The sequence below is a fragment of the Elephantulus edwardii genome, unplaced genomic scaffold (assembly GCF_000299155.1).
Source record: "Elephantulus edwardii isolate Elephantulus edwardi_28Jun2011 unplaced genomic scaffold, EleEdw1.0 scaffold00161, whole genome shotgun sequence".
NCBI lineage: Eukaryota > Metazoa > Chordata > Mammalia > Macroscelidea > Macroscelididae > Elephantulus > Elephantulus edwardii.
In genome coordinates, this window is record NW_006399911.1 from 3,654,579 (window position 1) to 3,677,715 (window position 23,137).

Below are 23,137 nucleotides of genomic sequence, written 5' to 3' on the forward strand. Positions count from 1 at the left end.
TATATTTAAAATAAGAGAAGAGGTCTTCAGCTGACAGAATAAACAAGATACAAATAAGGATGAAACCAGAATATCAACCTAAGAGAATCTTGTTATTGAGCCTGTATGCTGGTTTTGAGCTGTTTTAAAAATTATAAACTGAATATACATAAAATAATTTAGACTTTCAGTGGCCAATTTAAGCTAATGTAGGACTCATTTTTCTATTGATTCAGGCCAATTTATCCCAAGAAATACTATGTATATTTGTATGTGTACTATGCATTATGCACTATGTACATTTTAAGAAACTGGGTTTCTCATATATTTAAGTTTTATGACATTGAATATAAGCCTAAGTTTTAAACTGGATTTGCAGACCAATGACATCTATGTGGTTTTTCTGTCTCCTTTTGTGTCTCAATTTCTGTCATGTTGCAGGAAATCTTGATAAGCAGATCCTAATGATTTTGGATTTGCTTTTTTCCTTATGAGTATGTCTTTTAATCTTAGGAAAGCTGCTTATGCATCTGTCTTATGAATTGAATTTTCTGTGACTACATTTAGGGGGAAAATTGTATAAACTGATCTATTTGAAAGATATCTTGAAAGATATGGATTGTTTAATTGATTTGAGAAGGACTGGGAAACATGAATTATTCTAAATGGCTTCTCTCAACAATTCCAAAGAGAATGTGAAAGACAGGGTTATAAAAATATAATCATTTCCTAACTGAAGATGTTTTAAAATTACATTATAATATTTTTTTCAAAGACTTACTCTGATTAGTTTAATGGTAAATAAGTACTTACATAAATAAAATAGCCTTCAAATTTCCAGAAACTAATAGAAATAGATTATTCTGGAAAAAACTTTGTGTTTAACAGCTGTAAAGCAAAACTTCTCTAACTTATATGAAATGTGTTTTATATAAGGAAAAGGAATGTTGTTGTTGTTGTTGTTGTTGTTGTTGTTGTTGTCATTACATGCCATTGAGTAGCCTGCGACCCATAGTGACCCTGTGTACAGCAGCTGTGAACGCTGCCCTGTCCTGAGCCAGTCTCACTAATTCTGACACATCAAGCCCCATTACCCCAGTAACTGTATCAATCATCTCATCTGGGGTCTTCCTCTCCTGCGCTGTCCCTTCACCCTTCTGAGCATAATATCTTTCTCCAAGAACAGTCCCTCCTGGCCACATGCCCAAAATAAGTGAGACAGAGCTTCACAATCCTAGCCTCAAAGGAACAGCTTGGCTTCACCCACTCCAAGACAGACACATTTGTTTTCTTGGCAGTCCATGGTATGTTCCAGATTCTTCTCTAGTACCACAATTCAAAGGCATCAATTTTTCTTCTGTTATCCCTAGTTATTGTCCAGCTCTCTAATGCATAGCAAGTAACTGCAAAGACCAGGGTCTGGATCAGGCGCACCTTGGTCTCTAGACTGACGTCGTTGATTCTCAGTACTATGGACAGGTCCCTGTAGCAGATTTTCTGAATGCGATTCACCTTTTGATTTCCTGATTGCTGGTGCCAAGAGTGTTGATTGTAGAGCCAAGCAAGTTGTAATTGTTAGCAACCTCAATCTCTTCTCCATCAATTATGGTGCTGCTAATTGGCCCAGTGGTGAGAATCATTGCCTTCTTGATGTTGAGCTTCAGTTTATATTGGAGACTACAGTTCTTGACCTTCTGCAGTAAGTGCTTCCGGTCCTCCTCAGATACAGCAAGCAAGGTTGTGTCATATACATAACATAGGTTGTTGATAAGTCTTCCTCCAATCCAGATGCCACACTCTCCCTTCTAAAGCCCAGCCTCCTGAATGATCTGTTCTCCGTATAGATTGAAAAGGTATAATTAGGTATTATATGTATAAAAACAATCTGGAACAAGAGGTGCATTACAAAGTGAACTGGGGGAGGAAATAGGGAGAGAGGAAATAAAATGAACAACAATGAATGACTAAAAATTTTAAAACAAACGTAAAAGTAGAAGTGCATTGACATACATCAAAATAGAAGTCCTTGGGCTAACTTGACAATTCAGAGCTCTACTAGTTGATCCCAGATACACAGGAAAAGAAATCAGCTACACCTGTTTGAACTACTGCACCTGCTTATGCAGGATGCCCCTGGGAAACCCATGCGAAATTAGGATGCAAGGAGCAAAGTATTTTTTTAAATCTTTGTCATTTTAGAAAAATTCAATTGCACTTTTTCATTTCATTGTGCACAGACTTCACAGTGCCCACAAATCCTTTATAACACTAGTTTCATTTTCTGAAACTATGCTTTCACCTATTCAAATTGTCTATTCTTCAAGAAACCATTTTACATTATTTGAGTAGAGTACTGATTAGTTGTTCTATGACATCACATACATTTTACATTCCTCCTTTGGTATCAGGCTTTTAAAGTCCGATGTTTATGGGTACTTTCAAATATGTTAATGCATTCTTATATATCTGACTTAATATATATTCATTTCTAAATCCGCTGAACTGTATTTCAGAGTAAAATGTGAACTATGGAACTAATGTTGTGGGGTGGGCTTTGTTAAACAGTTGTTCAAAATACTGGATAATCCATCTTTTTCTCATTCATTTGAAATGTGAACCTGATCATATCAAATCTTCTTCCTAACATCTTTCTATCTTCATAGATGGATGAACACATGCACTCATAGATGTGGCTAGTAAAATTGCTGATATTCCTTATGTCCATAGATGTAATAAGCCTAAATAGGATATTGATAGTGGTGGTGGTGGTGGTGGTGGTGCTGGTATTTGCCATCAAGGAGGAACCAACCTATAGCTGACCCTCCAGCAGGTTTTCAGGGACAGTAAATCGTACAGCAGGAGATTGCCCATCTTTCTCCTGTGGAGCATCTGGTGGATTTGAACCACTTGCCTTTGGGATTGCAGCATATCTTCTTACCACTAGGCTACCAGTTATTGTTGTTGTTAAGTGCCATCAAGTCGTAGATGACTCATAGCGACCCTATGAACAAAAGACCTGAGCACTGTTCATAGAGTTTCCATAGGCAAGCCATTTCGGAAGTTGATACCACTTCTGCTTCCAAACTTGTTTTAATCAGGAAGCTCCAGCAAACACTGTCCACCCTGGATAACCATTATCGCACCTGGCACATCAGTGTCACAGTGTTCAGCATTACAGCAATCACGAGTTACCTTTGTACAGCAAATGGACAAACCACTAAGTGCTATACCACTTAGAAGAATGTTTGACAAAAAAACCCCAACTTAAACCAGGCCTGAGGGCCGCAAATTAAAATCACCTTGGGCTCGGTAGCATAACTTTCTGTCCACTAGGCCAACCATAAGTAAGTATTTTGTAAATGGTTAACTAAAAAGTTGGAGGGTAAAGTTCATCTGGAATAAAGACCTGCTGACTTATTTCTGAAAAACAAAGTCATTGAAAATCCTGTTAAACATAATTCTCTACTCTGACACACACACAGTTTCTGTGAGTTGGAATCATTCCAATGGCAAGCTTGTTCTTCGCTTTTATATATATAGATACACACACTCTGTAAACTTTCACCTAAAATACAGCAAGATAGATATAGATAGATTAATCACTAGATTAATTATGTTAACATAAATTAAATGTAATATATTAATATAAATTTCCATTCAACAATTCTTACACAAATTGTTCGATGACGTAGGTTACAAGCCCCTCGTGTGTCACTTCCACTCCATCCAGTGTCCATGACTTTCCTTTTCGTCTTTGCTTTGGAGTCACTGCTGACTATTTGGACTTGTATAGTGATTGCTTAAAGAAGCACATTCCTCTTAAGTAGCAGCCCAGACAGCAGCAGCAATAGCAGCAGTGGCACCAGCAGTGGCAGCAAAGGTGGCAGAGAACCAGTGAGGCCAAGTCGATCTAGGTCTGCTGACCCATGGAACTAGAGTCAAGATTCCTGCCTAAGTGTACTGGCAGAGCAGGAGTTGTATATAATGACAGAAAAAAAAAGGTTTGTAACACTCGACTGAGCACAGGACAGGGCCCAGAGTCACAAGGGTGAGAGTCAGTGGTTTGCCTCCAAGCACGACCAAGACGAGATTGTACTGAAGAATTATATCCTAAATTTCCAACATGAGTTGTGACCTGTTACTTCCACGAGAAACTCTATATTTGTGAGTGTTATCTGTGAGCTCTGTGTGGCCATTGCAATGAATTAATAAACAGAGTAGCTAGAGTAGTAAGAGCTGTACGAGGGCTGCTTAGAGTGAGAATTGATAGAAGGTGTGAGAGTTATGCAGGCATGCCTGACCTAAAGGGATTGGCTTTGTGCTTTTCATGTTGTTGATGAAGTTGCTTCCCCCTGTGGAATAGGTAGAGGTCAGGTACTGCCACCTCCATTCCAGCCACACTGTATTTACATCTACCCTCTATCAATCTGGTCTTTTTATAAAGTTGAGTTCTGTTTTACATCTTCCTGCCATTCAAACAGGAATCTTCTATTTTGCCCCTGGTCAAAAGGGTTCAAAGTGGTAGACTGGCATCATCTAGTTCTTCTCAGGCTAGGAAAGGTTGTGGTTGGCATAGACCATTAGTCCTAGACTCATTTCATCCTTGAATTTTTATTTTCGTCACTCTCCTTTTCTCTATATTGAAAGAGACAAATAGTCGTATCTTAGTTAGCCAACTTTTTTAAAAGCATATGAGCTTATTTGTCACTCTTGGAAAATTTTATCTCCTCAGGTTGGAGGGTGAAGCTTTCTGAGAGAATAGCCCCAGTCTCTTGATAATCTATTCCTGGCTTCTGCATTGGCCTCCTTCATTCTCTTAACCAAAAGGTTGGCATACTGTGCATATTTAAATAGATATATTTGTGGTTATATGTATACACATATTTGTATGTGTCACACACACACACACACACACTAAAGTTCAAGAGGACACAGCTAGAGACACTTATGCCAATACTTTGTGGGGTTATTGGGTTTGAGTGCTCAGGACCACAGTCTCTTGGAACAACTAGCTCAACAATGTCCTCTTCTTTATGCATCTCAGTGCACTGTTTCTTCAGAGCATTGCACTGACATTTGTGTTGCAGGACACATGGAGTAACAAGACATTGAATCTTGGATGCCTTGGCGCTGAGTTTCTTGCTTTCTTTGTTTAAGAGCTCTTCCACAACATACTGACAAACATCATCATTGGGTAGATTGAAGAGTATGGAAGTCTACTAACTCTTTTGGGCTCCTTTGTTATTTGTTTCCTCTGAAATCCCAGTGGTGGGTCAGCTATGTGTTGGCTCCAACTAGACAATACACAATAAGAAATGAACAACCGATGTCTTTTATGGTGTTGGTGGAGAGTATTGAAAATCCTGTGGAGTACCAAAAGAACAAATCTGTCTTGGACGAAGTACAACCAGAATGTTCCTTAGAAACAAGGATGGTGAGGCTTCATTTCACATGCTTTGAGCATATTGTCAGGAGGCACTAGACCTTGGAAGAAGCTATCATACTGGAAAAGTAAAAGAACTGAAAGACCTTCAACAAGAAGGATTAACAGGTACTGCAGCAATGACCTCAAGCACTGTAGAGATTGTGGGGCTGCTGCAGAATGTGGCAAAGTTTTCATCTGTAGTTCACAGAGTCACTGTGAATGAGTAATAGTTGACTCAACAGCACCTAACAGCAACTACTGAGTAATTAATTCCCCCTCCCTCCACCACTCTTCTTTGATAACCATCAAAGAACATTGCTTTGTGTGTATACCTATTATTGACTTTTTATAAAAGTGATATAATGCAATCATTTTCCTTTTGAGTGTGCTTTATTATATTCAATATAATGTCCTCCAAACTCATTCATGTCCTAAAGTGATTCACAGATCCATCATTATGCTTTATTATTGCTTAGTATTCCTTTACAGGTATGTACCACAATTTTTTTATTCGTTTATCCATTGAGGGTACTTAGGTTGTGCGTTTTTTTCCTTTTATTTCTATTTTTATATTGCAAATAAAGATGACGTAAGCATGGATGTGTACATTAATGTCACCATTCTTTTTTGTAAAATACTGTTTATTCTGATACTACTTTTAATTGTATAATCAATCCATAACAAATTACCAGACTAATTTTACATAATGCTTCAAGACTGGGGTTTTGCAACAGGTTCAAATTTAGGATCTTGAAATTTGAAGGCAGGAAAGGTATTCATGTCTGCTTTACCATACATTTGCTTAAACTTAAAAAGCTCCTTCTCCAAATCTTGTTGATATTCTGGGCCAACATCAGCAGGTCCTCCAGATGCCTGTCACTTAGATTTGTATTCTCTAATCTTGTCCACAAAAAGTTTCTATATAGGATCAAGTTCTTTATTAAATGTCACTGCTATAACACCAATGTTCCTCTGCAAATGAATTGAGAGTGCTGACCAAATGACAGAGGAAAATTTGAAGAGCCTCTGGAGAATCATGGTGAGTTTATACTTGCACTTCAGTCCTGAGCTGCCAGAAAGCCTAATGTCCCCATTCTTTTCTCTCTAAGATGTATACATAAAAATAAGATTACTATATCAAAAGATGTTTTTATTTGTCGCTTTTTGAAGATGCACCATATGATTTTCCATAGCACTTATACCCTTTTACAATTCTCCCAACAGTGTGTAAGAGTTCCAGTCTCACTACAACTTTGCCAGCATTTGTTGTTTTTCATTTTGATGTTGCTGTTGTTAATCAGCATTATTTTGCAGGAATGAGATGGTATCTCACTGTAGTTTTGGTTTGCCTCTCTTGGTTCTTCTTCAATATTGTTTCAGCTAATTCAAACCTCTTCTCATTCTATATACAGTTGAAATTTTTTTTTTACATTTTGTTAGAGGATGTTGTTGGGATTTGGATTAGAATTGCATTATATTTATAGATTGTTTCTATTAGTATTGACTTTTCATAACATTAAGTCTTCAATACAATAAGCATGAGATGGAAATTATTGAACAAAATCATTAATATCACATACAAACAAAATACTGCTGAAGATCATCCAAAAATGACTGGAACTGCCAGAAGTTCAAGCTAGAATTAAGAGAAACCATGGCATTGCTGATATCAGATGGATCCTGGCTGAAAGCAGAGAATATCACTATGTAAAAGCATTTGGCCATGTGGATCACAACAAACTTTGATTAACACTGAGAAGAATTGGAATCCCAGAGCACTTAATTGTGTTCATGTGAAATTTATACCTAGACCAAGAAGCTGTTATCCGAACAGAACAAGGAAACATGATATGGTTCAAAATCAGGAAGGGTGTGCAATGACTAGGGATGATAGAGAATTGATGCCTTTGATCTGTGGTGCTGGAGAAGAGTATTGAATGGACTGCCAAGAGTACAAACAGATTTGTCCTGGAAAGGGTGAAACTAGGCTGCTCCTTGGAGGCAAGGATTCTAAGGCTTTGTCCGACATACTTTGGGCATGGTGCAAGGAGAGACCAGTCTTGGAGAGGGACATCGTGCTTGGAAGGGTGGAGGGACAGAACAAAAGAGGAAAAGCCTCGATGAGATGAACTGATTCAATGACTGGAGTAATGAGGGTAGATGTATCAGAGACAATAAGGTTGGCACAGGATAGAACAGGTTTAAGGGCTATTGTACATAGGATCGCAACTTAACAGCACATAACAACAAATTCAATCTGTATGCAAACAAACAATTCATGAAACCAGACTCTATGAAGAAGAATGTGGCATCAGGATTGGAGGAAGATTCACAACAGCCTAAGCTATGCAGATGATACAACTTTGTTTGCTGAAAGCAAGGGGGGCCTGAAGTGCTTGATGCGGAAGATCAAAGACTACAGGCTACAGTATGGATTGCATCTTAACATTAAGACAAAGGTTCTTAACACTGGGCCAGTTACCAACATCATGATAGTTGGAGAAAGGATTGAAATTGTTAACAGTTTTGACTTGCTTGGATCCACAATCAACAACCTTGGTACTAGCAGTCAGGAGATAAGGAGACATTTGTTTGGGGCAAGTCTGCTGTAAGTAATCTCTCCAAAAGAGCAGTGATGTCAGCTTAAGACTAAGGTGTGCTTGATTCAGGCCATGATGTTTTCAATTACTTACTATGCATCTGTGAGCTGCATGATGAATAACAATGACAGAAGAAGAATTGACACATTTGAGCTGTGCCATTTGAGAAGAGCACTGAATATCCCATGAAAAGAACGAAAAGGAAATGTGCAGCCAGAGTGCTTCTTGGAGGCAAGGATGGCAAAGCTTCATCTTTCATACATTGAACATGTTGCTATGAGAGCTTATTTATTGAAAAATGTTATCATACTTAGAAGAGTGGAGAGTCAGTGAAAGAGAGGAAGACACCCAATGAGATGAATTGACATGGTGACTGCAGCAATGGGCTCAAGTGTATCAGAGATAGTGAGAATGACACAAAATAGGATGAGATTCAGGTCTGTTGTTCATAGGGTCACTATGAGTCATAATCTACTCGATGGCACCTAATAACAAAAACAACAAGTCATGTATTCTTTCTGGAAGCTTTATGATATAATGTGTTACATGCCAAGTTTCTTTTGGTTGCTAATCTGAAGATGGAAATTCAAATCTACCAGTTGCTATGAGGAAGAAAGACAGGCAGTCTTCTGCTATAGAGATTTACAGCCTTGGAAACCTGATGATGTAAGGTTATTATGAGTTAGAATTAACTCAAGTGGGTTTTGAGTTTTTTATTTACTTGGTTTGTATTTCATGTCTTGCAGTGGTATTTTGTAGTTTTCCTTGTATAAATTTTCCCCTATGCTAATTGGATGTGTCCAGAGATATTTCATCTTTGGAGAGTGACTGTAAAGGATACTGTCTTCTTGATATCTTTTGTTAAGGTAGATGAAGCAAACAGATTTTTGTTATGTTAATATTGTACTCTACAAATTTGCTAAACCCTTCTATTAGTTTCTTGTGCAATTTACAGAATTTTCTGTTCATAGAATCATAGAGATTGATAAGTAAATGTTCACCTCATAAATGTTTTACTCAGAAATGTCCTACTCTTTGAACATTTTACACCATAAAGGTTTCAGTCTATGGCTATGAACTATCTCTGTGAGTAGAGTCAGTTTCCCTTTTTCCTTACCAATTTTGCTGCTCTCATAGCAAATCTTTGTACAATAGGGAAAAAACACTGCCTCATCCTGTAGTATTTGTACAATCACTGATACGTTTAAACAAACAGCTACAGCCACTGTGTCAACCCATCTCAATTTCTCGTTGACCCTGTACTTTGCCACCTATGAATTATTCTCCAGGGAGGGGCTTGTCCCTCCTGATAACATGCTAAAAATCCATAGGAAGAAATATCTTTATTATCATTTTCAAAAGCCTCCCTCCTCACTTCTTATCTCTGTTAACTCTCCAAAATGGACTGTATCTGGTGTGTAAACAGTCTCTTAGCTTTTTATTTTATTATATATGGTCTTATAGTATAATTTTCCTTTATTGACTGACTTATGCCACTCAACAGAATTGGTTCTAGTTTCATCCATGTTGTGCAATATTTCACACATTCTTGATCTTTTTTCATACAGCGTAACACTCCTCTATGTGAATGTAACACCACAGTTTCTTTAGCCATTAGTCCATGGAAGAGCACTTAGATTATTGCCAACCTTTTGCTGTTATAAATTGCACTGCAATAAAATGAGTATGAGGACGTCAGTTTGTGCTGCAGCTCTTATTTCTTTAGCATATGTACCTAGTAATTGAATGAATGGATCAGATAGTATTTCCATTTCCAGTTTTCTAAGAAAGTGTCAAAGTGTGTTCCATTAATGGTTGCATCAGTTTACATGTCCAGTAGTAGTGAGAGTTCCACTATCTCTACATTCTCTCCAGTATATGTTGTTTGATGTCTTACTGAGCATTTTTATTTTTGCTAGGGTGACATGACATCTCGTTGTTGTTTCCCATTCTTATTTTTAAGAAGCATTCTGCCTGCATTTCTTCCAAAACACACTTGTTTGTGTGCTTTTTTGATAAGCTATCATATAGCTAATATTCTTCACTAATTCCAGAAGGCAAATGCACTGATTCTAAGGTCTTATTCATTTTCCGTCTTCCACATGCATATGAGATAACTGAAAAAATGCCATTGGTTGGGTCAGGTGTACCTTCATCCTTAGAGTGGCATCCTTGCTCTTTTGCAGTTTAAAGAAGTATTTTGCAGCACATTTACCCAACAAAATCAGTTGTTAGATTTCTTAACTGCTGCTTCCCTGTTCATTGTGGATCCAAGTAAAATGAAATCCGTCACAACCTGCATCTTTCTTCTGTTTATGATTTTGGTTATTTGTCCAGTAGGGAGGATTTTTGTTTTATCTACATAGAGGTGTGAGTTCAGATGGATTATAACTTAACATTCAAAAAAATCAAAATTTATCCAACCGAACCAATAGGCAATGTCATGGTAGATGAAAAAAAAATTTCATTTGTCAAGAATTTCATTTACTTGGATCCACATTCTGGAAGTAGCAGTCAAGAAATCAAAAGAAAGGTTGCATAGAGGAAATTTGTTGTCAAAGACCTCTTTAAAGTTCTAAAGAACAAAGATGTCCATTTTAAAACTAAAGTACTCCTAACTTAAGTTGTTGATAACTTCATCTTACTTGGATCCACAATAAACACCCTTGGCACCAACAGTCATGAAATCAAAAGACAAGTGGCTTTGGTAAAATCCACTGTCAAAGATCCCTCCAGAGTCTTTGACAGTGAAACGATTGTATGCAAATGATTGTACGTTGTCAAAGCAACGATGTCAGTCTAAAAACTAAGGTGCACCTGATCCAAACCATAATCTTCTCAATTGCTTGCTGTGCATCTGAGAGCTGTACAATGCCTAAGGATGTCAGAAGAACCAAAGTTTTTAAGCTGTGGTACTTGTGAAAAGTATTGACCATACCATGGACTCCCAAGAGACCAAAGAGATATATCCTGGAGATGTTGAAACCAAGATGCTTTGTCTTACATACTTTGGGCATGTTGACAGGAAGGGTCAGTCCTTGGAGAAGGACATCATGCTTGAAAGGGTAGAGGGTCAGTGCAAGTGAAGAAGACCCTGGGATGAGATGAATTGACACAGTGACTGTGGCAATGAGGTCAGATGTGCTGGAGATCGTGAAGTTGGCTCAGAATATGGCAAGGTTCATAGCCATTGTTCATGTGTTCTCTGTGAGTTGTAGTAGACTTGACAGCACATAACAACAACAATAACTACACAAGTCATAATGTTTTCAGTTGATTGATGTGCATCTGAAAGTTAGACCATGAATAAGGTAGGTTGAAGAAGAATTGATGTTTTCAAATTGTTGGCAGAGTATTGAATATATACCATAAATTACCAAAAAAGCAAACAAATCTGCCTTGGAGGAAGTACATCCAGGGTGCTCCTTGGAGGCAAGAACAGTGAAACTTTATCTCATTTCTTTAAGCATGTCATCAAAAGGATCAGTCCTTAGAAATAGATATCATGCTTGGAAAAATAGTTCAGCAAAAGAGAGGAAGACCCTTGAGAAGATAGATTGACACAATGACTACAAGAATAGGCTGATCACAGAGGAGATTGTGAGGCTAGCACTAGATGGGCATCGTTTAATCTCTTATATACAGAGTTGCTGAATTGGAGTTGATTCTATGACATCTAGCAATAACATGAATTGAGGTATACTACTGAATGAAGGCTATTGTAGTTTATCTTCATCAGTAAATGCTTGCCATCTTCTTCAATTTTAGCAAACAAAATTGTTAATTGTGTCAGGCTAGTAAATGGGTCCTCCTCCAATTCTGATACTGTATTCATTTTCATAGACTCCAGCTCAGAATAAGGATTGAATAAATATAGTGAAAAGACACAACCTTGATGCTCACCTACCTTTCCTAATTACAAACTGTGCTGTATCTTTTGTTCAGTTAGGATGATTTTTTGATCTGTTACAGGTTCTACAGAAGCACATTTAAATATTCTGGAATTCTATTCCTTCACATTATTATCCATAATTTGTTATAACTCATGTAGTCAAATACCTTCACAGAGCCAGTAAAACACATATATGATATCCTTTGCTTTTATTTAAGATCTGATATCCTTTGATATTCTGATATCCTTTGCTTTTAATTAAGATCTATTTGAAGAAATCAACAACAGTATCTTTCATTGCCCATACTCTTCTGCATTTAGCTTGAATTTCTGACAGTTCTCTGATGTACAGTTCCATTTATTTTTTCATTATCTTCAGTAAGATTTTACTTGAGTGGGACATTAATGATACTATTCTATGATTTTCACATGTTGAATCATCTCTGTTTGGAATGTGCACACATACAGACTTCTTCAGGTTGGTGGCCAGGTCTTTCACATGTTTTTGGCACAGATTAGTGAGTCCATCTAGTACTGCATCCGTTTGCTGAAACATTTCAACTGATGGTCCATCAATTCCTGAAGCCTTATTTTTTGTCAATGACTTAAGTACAGTTTGGACTCCTTTTTTCATTACCATTAATTCTTGATCACAAGCTAAATCCCGAGATGGTTTTGTATCTGCCAATTCTATTTGGTACATTGAGTCAGTATATTCCTGCTATCTTCTTTTAATGCTTGCTTTCTGCATCATTCAATATTTTCTCATACAATCTTCCACTACTGGAACTTGATGTGTGAAGCTTTTTCTTGGTTTTTTCTACTTGAAAAATGTGTATCATCTTGCCTTTTCGTTTTCTAACTCTGAATATTTGCACATTTCCTTATAACACTGTGTTTTGTCTTGCTGAGCCATTCTTTGAAATCTCCTGTGTAGCTCTTTATCATTTCCTTCTTTTGCTTTACATTCTCTTTATTCTAGAGTGAATTTCAGTGTTTTATGATGTAGTGGATTTTTTTTTCTTCTGGAATTTAATTTCTTTTTTCTTTTCCCCTATCTTTTTAGTGACCTTTTGTTTTCTTCAGGGATGATGTTCTCTATTTTTTTACCACTTTTAATATTTTATATTGGTTTGCATACAGAATTCATGTGCACTGAGTTTTATTCATATACATTATATTTCACACATTACTTCATTCACAGTATGTTTCATACGATCATTCCCACACATTGTGTTTTATAAAATTAATCACTGATGACTTAGGCCCACTATTACCCCATGTTTTCAGGTCCCTACTGGATCTTTCCTAATTCCTTCATACCTTCTCTCAGCCCACCAACCTCTCTGATCACGTGATTTCCACCCCTAACCCACCTCCGGAAACGACTCGTGGCACATAACAACAACAACAACAACCCACCTCCAGCAAATCCCTGCTCCTTTCTCTTCCCCCTTTGGACTTTTACACACATCTTACTAGTTATCCTATATTTATAATAATGGTCTTCTGCAATATTTGTCCTTATGAAACTGAGTTATGTCACTCAGTTGGAACTCTTATTCATTGTTCGTGGGATTATAAAATCATACAACCACTCTGGAAGGCAGTTTTGCATTTTCTCAAAAAGCTGAACATAAACATTCCATAGGACCCAGCTACTCCACTGCTAGGCATGTACCTTAAGGAAAATAGATGTGAGACACAATCAGAGATTTGTACACCATGTTCATAGTAACGTTATTCCCAATAGTAAGAACATGGAAGCAGCCCAAATGTCCATCAACAAAAAAAAATGCATTGAGAAATTATGGTATATTTACATGATGGAATACTATGCAACACTCAGCAGCAATGATTTAGAAAAATACTATATAATGTGGATGATCTTCTTGATGTCATCCCACAACTCATCTGTTCTTTAGTCAATAGTGTTAAGAGCTTTTAAATGGCTTTTAAATTTAGGTAGGATAAATTTAAGGTCTTATTTTTAGTCTCACAAACTTGTTTTCATTTTATCCGGTTTCACTAGATATGAACAATTGATGATCTTTTCCGTAGTTTACCCCCAGCCTTGTTCTGACTAAATGATATTGAGCGACTCCAAGACCTCTTTTCCCAAATATAGTTTCTTTGATTTCTGTGAATCCATATGACAAGATTCATATGTTTAGTTGCTGTTTATGTATCTTTTTTAAAAAGGCATCTGCAATGACTAAGTTATTGGTCATACAAAATTCTATCATGTGATTTCTGGCATCATTTCTATCACCATCATTTCTGTTGGAAAAAAGGTCATATTTTCCAGTAATGATCCTTCTGTCTGGTTTCCGACTCTTGCATTCTAGCCACAAGTAATAACCAATTAATCATGATGACATTTTTCCTCAATATCAGACTGCAGAATTTGGTTTAAAGAAAAAATATATGTTTTTCCTTTTTTATCTTCGGTTTAGAATTTGGACAAGAGGTGCATTAGCAGATCTTCCTTGTATGCCTGTAGATATTATGCTATCACTGACAACATTATGCTTCAGGATAAATCTTTACACATTCTTTTTCTTTTTAGCTTTTTTCCCCTTTGTTAAATTTTTTTTTATTTTCTACTGGTTTATTTACAAAGTCCGCATACATTCTTTTTCCACACCAGATCTTTCCCATTTCCTTCACCCTGACTCCCTCCACCCATCAAATTGTGCAGCTGCTTCTTGGAGGCAAGGATTCTGAAACTTCGCCTAACATACTTTGTATATGTTGCAAGGAGGGGCCAGTCCTTGAAGAGGGACATCATGCTTGGGAGGATGGAGGGACAGCACAAGAAAGGAAGATCCTTAATGAGATGGATTGACTCTGTGACTGGGGTAATGAGGGTAGCGATGTCAGAGGCAATAAGGTTGGCACAAGGTAGAGCAGGATTTAGGGCTGTTGTGCATAGGGTTGCTATGAGGCAACTCGATGGCACATATCAACAACAATACACTCAAGGTTTTCTACACTATTCTATGAAATTTTGACATTGGGAAGGAATCACTAATCCTGTACTAATTCCTAAGTCACCTTCCTGTGACATTTAAAATCTTTGGATAGACCATCTGTTTCTGCTCTGCTCCTTTCTCAGTGACCATCTCCCTGCAGTAGGCTACCCATGGAGACCCCCAGAGGAGGCTCAGAGGAACAGGGAGAACATGTTGAATGTGATGCTCTGTGGCTGCCTTGGCCACTTTTACCAGGACATGTTTCTCAAGGCCAGATGGTCCTGGAAATGAGCCTTGTGGCTTATTTTTATTTCAGGTCCTTGCAACCGCTCCCTGTGACTATGAAGATTGCTGTGATCGGGCAGAGTCTGTTTGGCCAGGAAGTTTACTGCCAGCTGAAGAAGGCAGGCTATGAGGTGGTGGGAGTGTTCACTATCCCAGACAAGGATGGGAAGGCAGACCCACTAGGTGAGTAAGGGTCCAGAGAATAAAGACAAGTTGTTGAGTTCTTGGGAAATAAGTCACAAGGGACAAGTGCATGGGGAGAAGATTTTGGACAGTTTTGTGATGGGTCTACGGACTTTCCTGGCTGGAAACCAACCCTATATAATCCATGTTGAATTCTGTATAGATGTCACCTGACTACAGGGACTTTTCTGAAATAAAGTAGTAATCCATGGAGAAGCTTGCTTAGTCCCAGCTTCTGCCTCAGACTGTCAACAATCAGTAGGTACCAAATCTAAGTGCCACACTATCTGCCCACTTCTGGCCTTCAGCATGCAAGTCTACAAAAACTCCCAGGGCACAATCCCCCAGGTCAGTAGTCTCAGAAGTGAGGTTAGTAGCAAGTCATCATCACTGAACAACCCATCTTTCTGATTCAGTAGGTCTAGACAAAAGTTCAAAAACTGTATTTCTAGTAAGTTCCCAGATGATGTTGATGGTCCTGGCTTGAGGAGGAGCACACTTTGTGACTCACTGCCCTGGGCCTCACTGCTTTGAGCTGGAATCTTAGCTCTGTAGGATGGCTGTACCAGGCTCTCAAAAAAAACTTGTTCACCATTTCATTGGCAAAGACTACAGGGCAAGAGGTAAGGATAGAAGGCCAGAACCAGGAAAGAGGAGGATCCAGGACTGGTGGGACAGGCTAATAAGCACAGGAGCTGAGTTCACTAAGTCACAACAAGCATCCTGCTGAGCTGAGCTCTAGATTCAGTCCTAGAACAAGACTAGATGCCAGTCAGGGTGGCCTGACCAACGTTTGATTTGTGAAATAGCCTAATGTCCCACAGCACGCGGTCTAAACCCAGGCCACTAATTGACCTTTGACACCAGCAGCCTTTGACCCTGGTCACTCACTGAAACCTGGCTATAGCTAGGACTTGATCTCTGCCACCACTGACTTTAACCTCAGATGTCTAGCAAAAGAATTTCATTGGTCGTGACTTTCACAAGTAAGGCGTGATCTGTAAAAGGTGGGTCAGAGAGGCGAGGATCAGTGAGAGTCCAGGCAGAAGTCACATATGATGCTTGTTGTTTTCACAAAGAGTTTCACCAAAAGAAGTGTTCGCTAATTATTAGAGTCAGAAAGGAGAACTCTGAATATTGTGGAGAAGGCAATGGTAGGAAAGAGTCACTGTTTCTGAGACTAGAGGACAGAAGCTCTGGTTACTAGAACCTGAACTCTTAGAGGACCTGTATTCAGACCCCCAGGAGAGGTGCTGCTCATCTGGACCTGGCTCTGTGAACTGGCCGACCACCTAGAGTGAGACCCTGGCTGCCAGTGACATTGACTGGGCCATGGCTATGCATTAAGGCTGGTTCTGCAAAAACTAGAAAGCCTGTTAAGTGGACAGGAGCCAGTAGTGCTCCCAGGTTGAGAACCCCACCCCAAAACCCCTTTCTTTCCACCAACCTTAAGTCCTCTTGTGTCCTTGAAGGTAAAGCTTCACATTCACAGATAACAGCTGACAGTCAGGAAGACAATGTCTTCATGGCTTAATGGAGGGTCTGCAGAGGAACCATGTCCAGAGCCCACCATCTGAGCTCTGGGTGGTCAGCAGAAGTCATGTGACCAGAATAGTGCTGTCCCTAGGGCAGCATGCTGGGGCCAGGCTGTAGCAGTGGATGGAACATAAAAGGGATGGGTCTGGAAAGAAGGTCCAGGAATCACTCGGCTAGGTAGGCAGGGGGTGGGCGGGGGGGGGGGGCAGTGAAGTGACTGGGGCATAAAGAAGACCAGCTTCTCAACTATATTATCCACAGGCGTAGAAGCTGAGAAGGATGGCGTGCCAGTGTTCAAATTCCCCCGCTGGCGGGCCCGCGGGCAAGCTCTTCCAGAAGTGGTGGCCCAGTACCAGGCTGTGGGGGCTGAGCTCAATGTCCTGCCTTTCTGTAGCCAGTTCATCCCCATGGAGGTCATCAATGCTCCCAGGCATGGATCCATCATCTACCATCCATCTCTGCTCCCCAGGCACCGAGGGGCCTCAGCCATCAACTGGTGAGTAGGAACAAAGCCACCATCCCCAACATGCCCCTACCCCATGAACCTCAGTTGTCATTCTTCTGTGTCTGAAGCATCTCTGAATGGTGTGAGATGCAATGAAGGCGGCCTGTGCAAATAAGGTGTGTAATGAAACCTCACCTTCCATCTGTGGCACTCTAGCGGCTTAGAGAAGCACTCCAGGCAGTGAGATTATCAGGCAGGGTCCACAGATCATGCCTGCAATTTTCAAAAGAATTTCATTTAAAAGACGTATATATTAGGCATTGGGAGTTCTGGTGGCCTAGTGGCAAGAAGCTGTGCTGCAACCCTAAAAGTACATGGTTCAAATCCACCAGCTGCTCTGCAGAAGAAGGGTGTGCATTCTCCTCTTGTGTGATTTACAGACTCTGACAACAGGCTGGAGAGTCAGCTCTGGGTCAGTTTCAACTCAGTGACACACAACAATAGATTAGGCATTGGAGTCTAAAAATGAGAATTCTAAAGTTTCATGATGAAAAATAGTTATGTCTCCAAGACTATGGAAAAGAAAAAAGGAAAGCTGTAAACTAGATCCTGGAAGCTTGAAGGAGCTGCCTGAGGCTTCCAGGGGCCAGACATACACTGTACTGGTGAAGTGTTATCAACAAGAGAGAACACTTCTGTGGCATCTGGGCAGGCATTGCTCCGTCCTTTGCATTCTCACAATGGACAAGGTGGTGAACACTCTCTCCTAGTGGTCCTGGGACAGGTTGTGGGGTTTCCCTGAGAGCACAGGAGGGCACAGGGCAGGAAGTCAACACAGGCGGTCAAGCCCAAGGCCTGCCCAACCTCCACCCAACAACTTAGTAGCATCCTGCTCAGAAAAGGATGAATTAAGGATGGGATAAAAGGTCCAAGATGATCATGGAGTAGTCTGAAATGATGAGAAGTGCCGTGAGGTCATTGGCACAGGATTGATGTGACACAGTCTGAGTCTCCTTCACGGCCTTTGCCAGGCACTGTCATACCTAGCCCTCCAGTGGGTTCCAAGGCTGGAAATCATACAGAAGTGTGCCCCCCTCTCACCTGCAGAGCTGGGGTGGGCTCGAACCACTAGAAAGGTATAGCCTCTGGGTTAGTAGCACCACTCTCTCCCGACAGAGTCTGACAAAATAGTCCACAGAAAAGGTCTCCTGGCAGCAGAGACGTTAAGGAGAAAGTATGGGATTTCAGCCAAACTGGTCTGGTTATAATTCAGTCCCTGATCTTGGGTCAAGCCACTTTCCTTTCCTGGCCTCATTTTCCTTATCTGTAAATGCAGATACACTACCTACTGCAGCTGCCGTGAAGATGACAGGAAGTGCTTTCAGCACGATGTCTGGGTCCTTGCTAGCTTTTGATGAAATTGTATGTTCCTCCCCCTTCCGAGAGGATGCACTGCAGGCCAAGGCAGCAGCACTGTACCCAGGGCATCCTGACCCTGACTGCCCTTATACCCAGGGTGCTCACTCTTCTGCCCCTAGGACCCTCATCCATGGAGACAAGAAAGCAGGCTTCACTGTCTTCTGGGCTGATGACGGTCTGGACACCGGGGATCTTCTGCTCCAGAAAGAGTGTGAGGTCCTCCCGGACGACACAGTGACCACTCTGTACAATCGTTTCCTCTTCCCTGAAGGCATCAAGGGCATGGTAAGGGCTGGGAGCTGAACCCCTGCCTAGCCAGCATTCCTCCAGAGCTTCTCTGTCCCTGTGTGCCCTCTCTAGCCTGAGCTAGAGGTGCTAGTGCCAGAGCCAGCCAGGCATCTAGTCCCCAAATGCAGGGTTTGAGGGGTGGAGTCAAGCTTAGACCATGAACTGTATTCTTTGAGGTGGTATTCTTGCGTTAGACTGACAGAATCCAGGTGCAAAAATCTTTAGTAACAAAAGGGATGTTTTGGACTCTTTGACCAGACAAGACTGATAAGACTCTAGGAGCTGACGCTCTGTCATTAGGATTCTGTCTTTCTGTTCACCCTCTAACTCGGCTTTTCTATTTGCTTAGCTTAGCTATCAGGTTGGCTGCTTCCAAACAGGAAGAAAAATACTAACTGGCTATTTTATTCTTATTCAGAGGTGGAGCAAAAAGTCTTCTGTTTGTGGAGTTGATTGCACCTCTTGGCAACTTCACGTGTGGCAGAGTGGAATTATGCTCCATGGGGATTTCAGTGCCTGAGTTTTCTTTGAAAACATAGGCACATTTGAGGTGCCTATGAGAAGAATTGGAGTTAACAACCCAGTGCTTTATCAATCTATACCAATCAAGAATTTCTCCAGAGGAAGAAAGTCCCTCTTTCTTCCAGAATTCATGAGTGAAAAGTGATTGGCCTGTTGGGTCAGGTGGTCATCCTGAGCCAATCACTGGCCAGCATGACAGAATTCTCTGGCCAGCCTCAATCACTGCTACCTGTTTGGGATATGGAGGCCAACCTAAATCTAGTCACATAGAGAGCTTCTTCTCAGGAAACTATTTCCTAGCTCTTCTCAGACCTCCAAACGTGTACCTCTCTCCAAGCCCAGCACAGGGCTCAGGATCCATTCTCTTTAAAAAGCAGAGACGTTTTTAAATTATGTGAAACTTTATATGTTGGACTGGCATGGGGCTTTATAGTTTACCTAATCTTCTACGAGGATATAAAACCTTGTGAGGTAAATGGGAGAGTTCTGTGTCCAGTTTCCAGTGGGATCAGCTTCGTAGAAAAGTCATGCATAGAATGCATACATGTGTCAGGAACTGTACCAGGCAGCTACTTTGAACAAATTCAGGGTGGAGAAGGGAGGGGTCTGATGCTGGGATGCTGACTGCTCTTGGGTCCACCTCAGGTACAAGCTGTGAAACTGATTGCAGAGGGAAGAGCTCCCCGAATCCCTCAGCCTGAGGAAGGGGCCACCTATGAGGGGATTCAGAAGAAAGAAGTGGCCAAGGTGAGTGCCCAGTGGTCTACCCACCCCAAAGCTGACCTGTGAGCAGGGAAGGAGAGTGAGACTGCTGCCTCAGGCTAGGAAAATGTCCTGGAAAAGTTAATGTTCAAGCTGAGGAATGCAGGCTGTAAGGAGGGCAAGGAGAGAGGCAGAGAAAACTTGGGCACAGTCGGGGAAAGCCTGGGCACAGACATGGAGGGGAGAAAGGCAGGTAAAAAGGTCCATTCTGGATTCTTCCCTGTTCCTCTTTAGGATGAAAGAGTAGACAGGATTCAAGAGAGGGAGAAAAAGTGTGGAGGGTGAGACTTGCAGAAGGGTATGTTGTTATTGTTTGTTAGATGCCATCAAGAGAGGGAGGAAAAGTATGGAGGGTGAGACCTGTAGAAGGGTATGTTGTTATTATTGGTTAGATGCCATCAAGGTGGCTTAGGGCTCACAGTAACACAGTGAACAATATATCTGAACCTTGCCCCTCCCATCTCTAATTTGTTCAAGTTCATTGTTACAGTCACTGTGTCAATCCATATTGTTCAGAGTCTTCCCCTCTTACTCTGACTCTCCACCTTACCCAGCAAAATGTCTTTTTCCAAGGAAGAATGTGAGGAGTGGGGAATAAAAACCTGCTTGCGTGCCTGATGTCTCTAAGCTAATATATGAGAGAATTTGGTTTCTTACATCAGCAACCAGCAGGAAGACCTCAAGGGGCCCTGAGTCAGTGAGACCTGAATAATAGCCTCGGAGTCTTGTCGACTAGAGTCCCCATGGGACAAGCCTAAGCATCTGTCTGTGTTGAGGTGACTGGGTAGAGAGATTGAGCCATCTGAACAACGTAACATTACTTTTTCAAAATCATTCTTAACATTTACTCAATTCTGACCATTCTCAGAGAGGAAACCAAGTTCTGGGTACCCTGCCAGGATGTTGATCATTGCCTGTGGGGTGGGGAAGGACGACAGGAAGTGCTGCCTAGAGGTCTGCTGGAGACCACTGAGTGCACTTGCTTTCACTCTGCAGATCAACTGGGACCAGCCAGCAGCAGCCATTCATAACTGGATCCGAGGGAACGACAAGGTGCCCGGTGCCTGGACTGAGGCCTGTGGACAGGTGTGTGGCTAGAGTTCAGTTGTATGCATTGTTGTGGGCCCAGTGACTGCAAAAATATCAACATATGTTTGTGTTGCTTGGTAAGCAACCACCGCTTAACTCCCACCCCCTCCATCCCTATGTCCCATCTCCCAGACCTAGCCAATACTCAATACCGAAAGGGTTAATGTCTGATGTTTCTCAAGACCTTGGACTTTCTACCATAAAGACTTTGCCTCTCAGTCCTGGGTTCAAGACACCAAGCCCACTCACAGTTTCAGCTTGGCTTCTCATAGTATAGTCTGAATCCCCAGACAGGAGGATCTCCAGGGCCAGAGACTGGGCGATGGGAAGTGGGAAGGGCTGAGACTTTAGGACAGGCCAAATGCTGACAATAGGGTACCCTGTTACACGCTCTGGGTATGAGCTCAGGGGTGACAGAATCAAGTGCAGGGTCAGAGTCTGACCTTATTAAGAGTGAGACCTCTGCGCCAGGCTGGGCAGCTATGCCTTGGTGCCAAACTGCCAGAATTCCTGACCTCCCACTGAATGCGCTCATTGTGTTGGGAGTCCTGCTGTCACAAATCACTCTGCTTTGGTAAATCCACCTCTATAGTCACCAGCAATGGACAGGTTTTGTCCCCTTACCTGATGCCATAGTGGTGACCAAAGGCTCTGTCTGTGCCCCTATGCCAACTCTCCCTGTGTGGACCACGATTTGCCCCACACCTCGCTCCATCATCTAAACTCCAACACCCCTGCCTTGACTAATGGGATCAGGTGTCTCATCTCATCAACCACTTTTTGGGTTTTCTTCCCTCAACAGAAGCTGACATTTTTCAACTCTACACTGAACACTTCGGGCGTCACACTTGAAGGTGAAGCTTTGCCCATCCCAGGAGCGCATCAGCCAGGAGTGGTCACCAAAGCAGGACTCATTCTCTTTGGAAATGATGGAAAGATGGTAACAGCATTGCTGGGGCCCACTGCCTACTCTCACAAACACACTTCCCTACTAGTCCCAGACCCTAAAGGAAGTACCAGCTGTACTTCCTGCACAGACTGACTGATGTGGTTTCTGAGATCATTTCTCTGTTACTGGCAGGCAAGGGACACTTACTATTCCAGAACTGGTGCCCTATGTGGCTGCCATACGACTTAGAATGAAGGAGCCCTGGGCAGGGAGCCCTGAACTCAGAGGCTTGGTTTAATCGAGTGTTTAAGAGCCCCTGGGTACAAGCATTTAACTTTCGTGACTCAGATGCCTTCTTGTCAATGGAGATGTTATCAAAAGTTATTTTAGTGCAAAACACATGAAGCCATAGCTGCACATTACTAAGCTCTGTGTCGATGAAACCTCATCTCACATACTCTGACAGGTTGCCAGGAATGAGAAGTCCTTCAGAGAAGGAGAGGAAGGCCCTCAACAAGATGGACTGACATGGTGACTGTGACGAGAAGTCAAGCATATCGGAGATCATAGGGATGGTGCCGGATAAGGCAGGGTTCAGATCTGTTCACAGTGTCACTGGGAGTTGTAGTCAACACAACAGCACCTAACAACAACAACAACATATATATCTTAGCTGTTATTGCAATCAGTAGACTCTGAAACTGATAAAATAGCTACTATTTATTGCACTTTCTATGTGCCAAGTGCTGTTTTAAAACAATTTCCATGTATTAAACTTAATCTTCACAACCACCTTATGAGCTATCTATTCACATTATGCTCATTTTACAGAGGAGAAAACTGAGGCA

The 23,137-nt window shown here is 41.2% G+C and overlaps 1 protein-coding gene and 1 pseudogene across 1 annotated transcript in view; one reads left to right on the forward strand and one right to left on the reverse strand.

Moving 5' to 3' along the window:
- Positions 1 to 6,115: 6,115 nt before the first annotated feature.
- On the reverse strand, positions 6,116 to 6,442 carry LOC102857456 (annotated as a pseudogene).
- An 8,770-nt stretch (positions 6,443 to 15,212) lies between these two features.
- The window catches only part of ALDH1L1 (aldehyde dehydrogenase 1 family, member L1), a 70,008-nt gene continuing 62,083 nt past the window's right edge, over positions 15,213 to 23,137 (forward strand). The window contains exons 1-6 of the mRNA XM_006895164.1: positions 15,213 to 15,339; positions 17,137 to 17,371; positions 18,859 to 19,024; positions 20,195 to 20,296; positions 21,308 to 21,397; positions 22,203 to 22,340. Coding sequence (XP_006895226.1) covers positions 15,213 to 15,339; positions 17,137 to 17,371; positions 18,859 to 19,024; positions 20,195 to 20,296; positions 21,308 to 21,397; positions 22,203 to 22,340 — 858 coding nt within the window. The remainder of the gene's footprint in view (positions 15,340 to 17,136; positions 17,372 to 18,858; positions 19,025 to 20,194; positions 20,297 to 21,307; positions 21,398 to 22,202; positions 22,341 to 23,137) is intronic.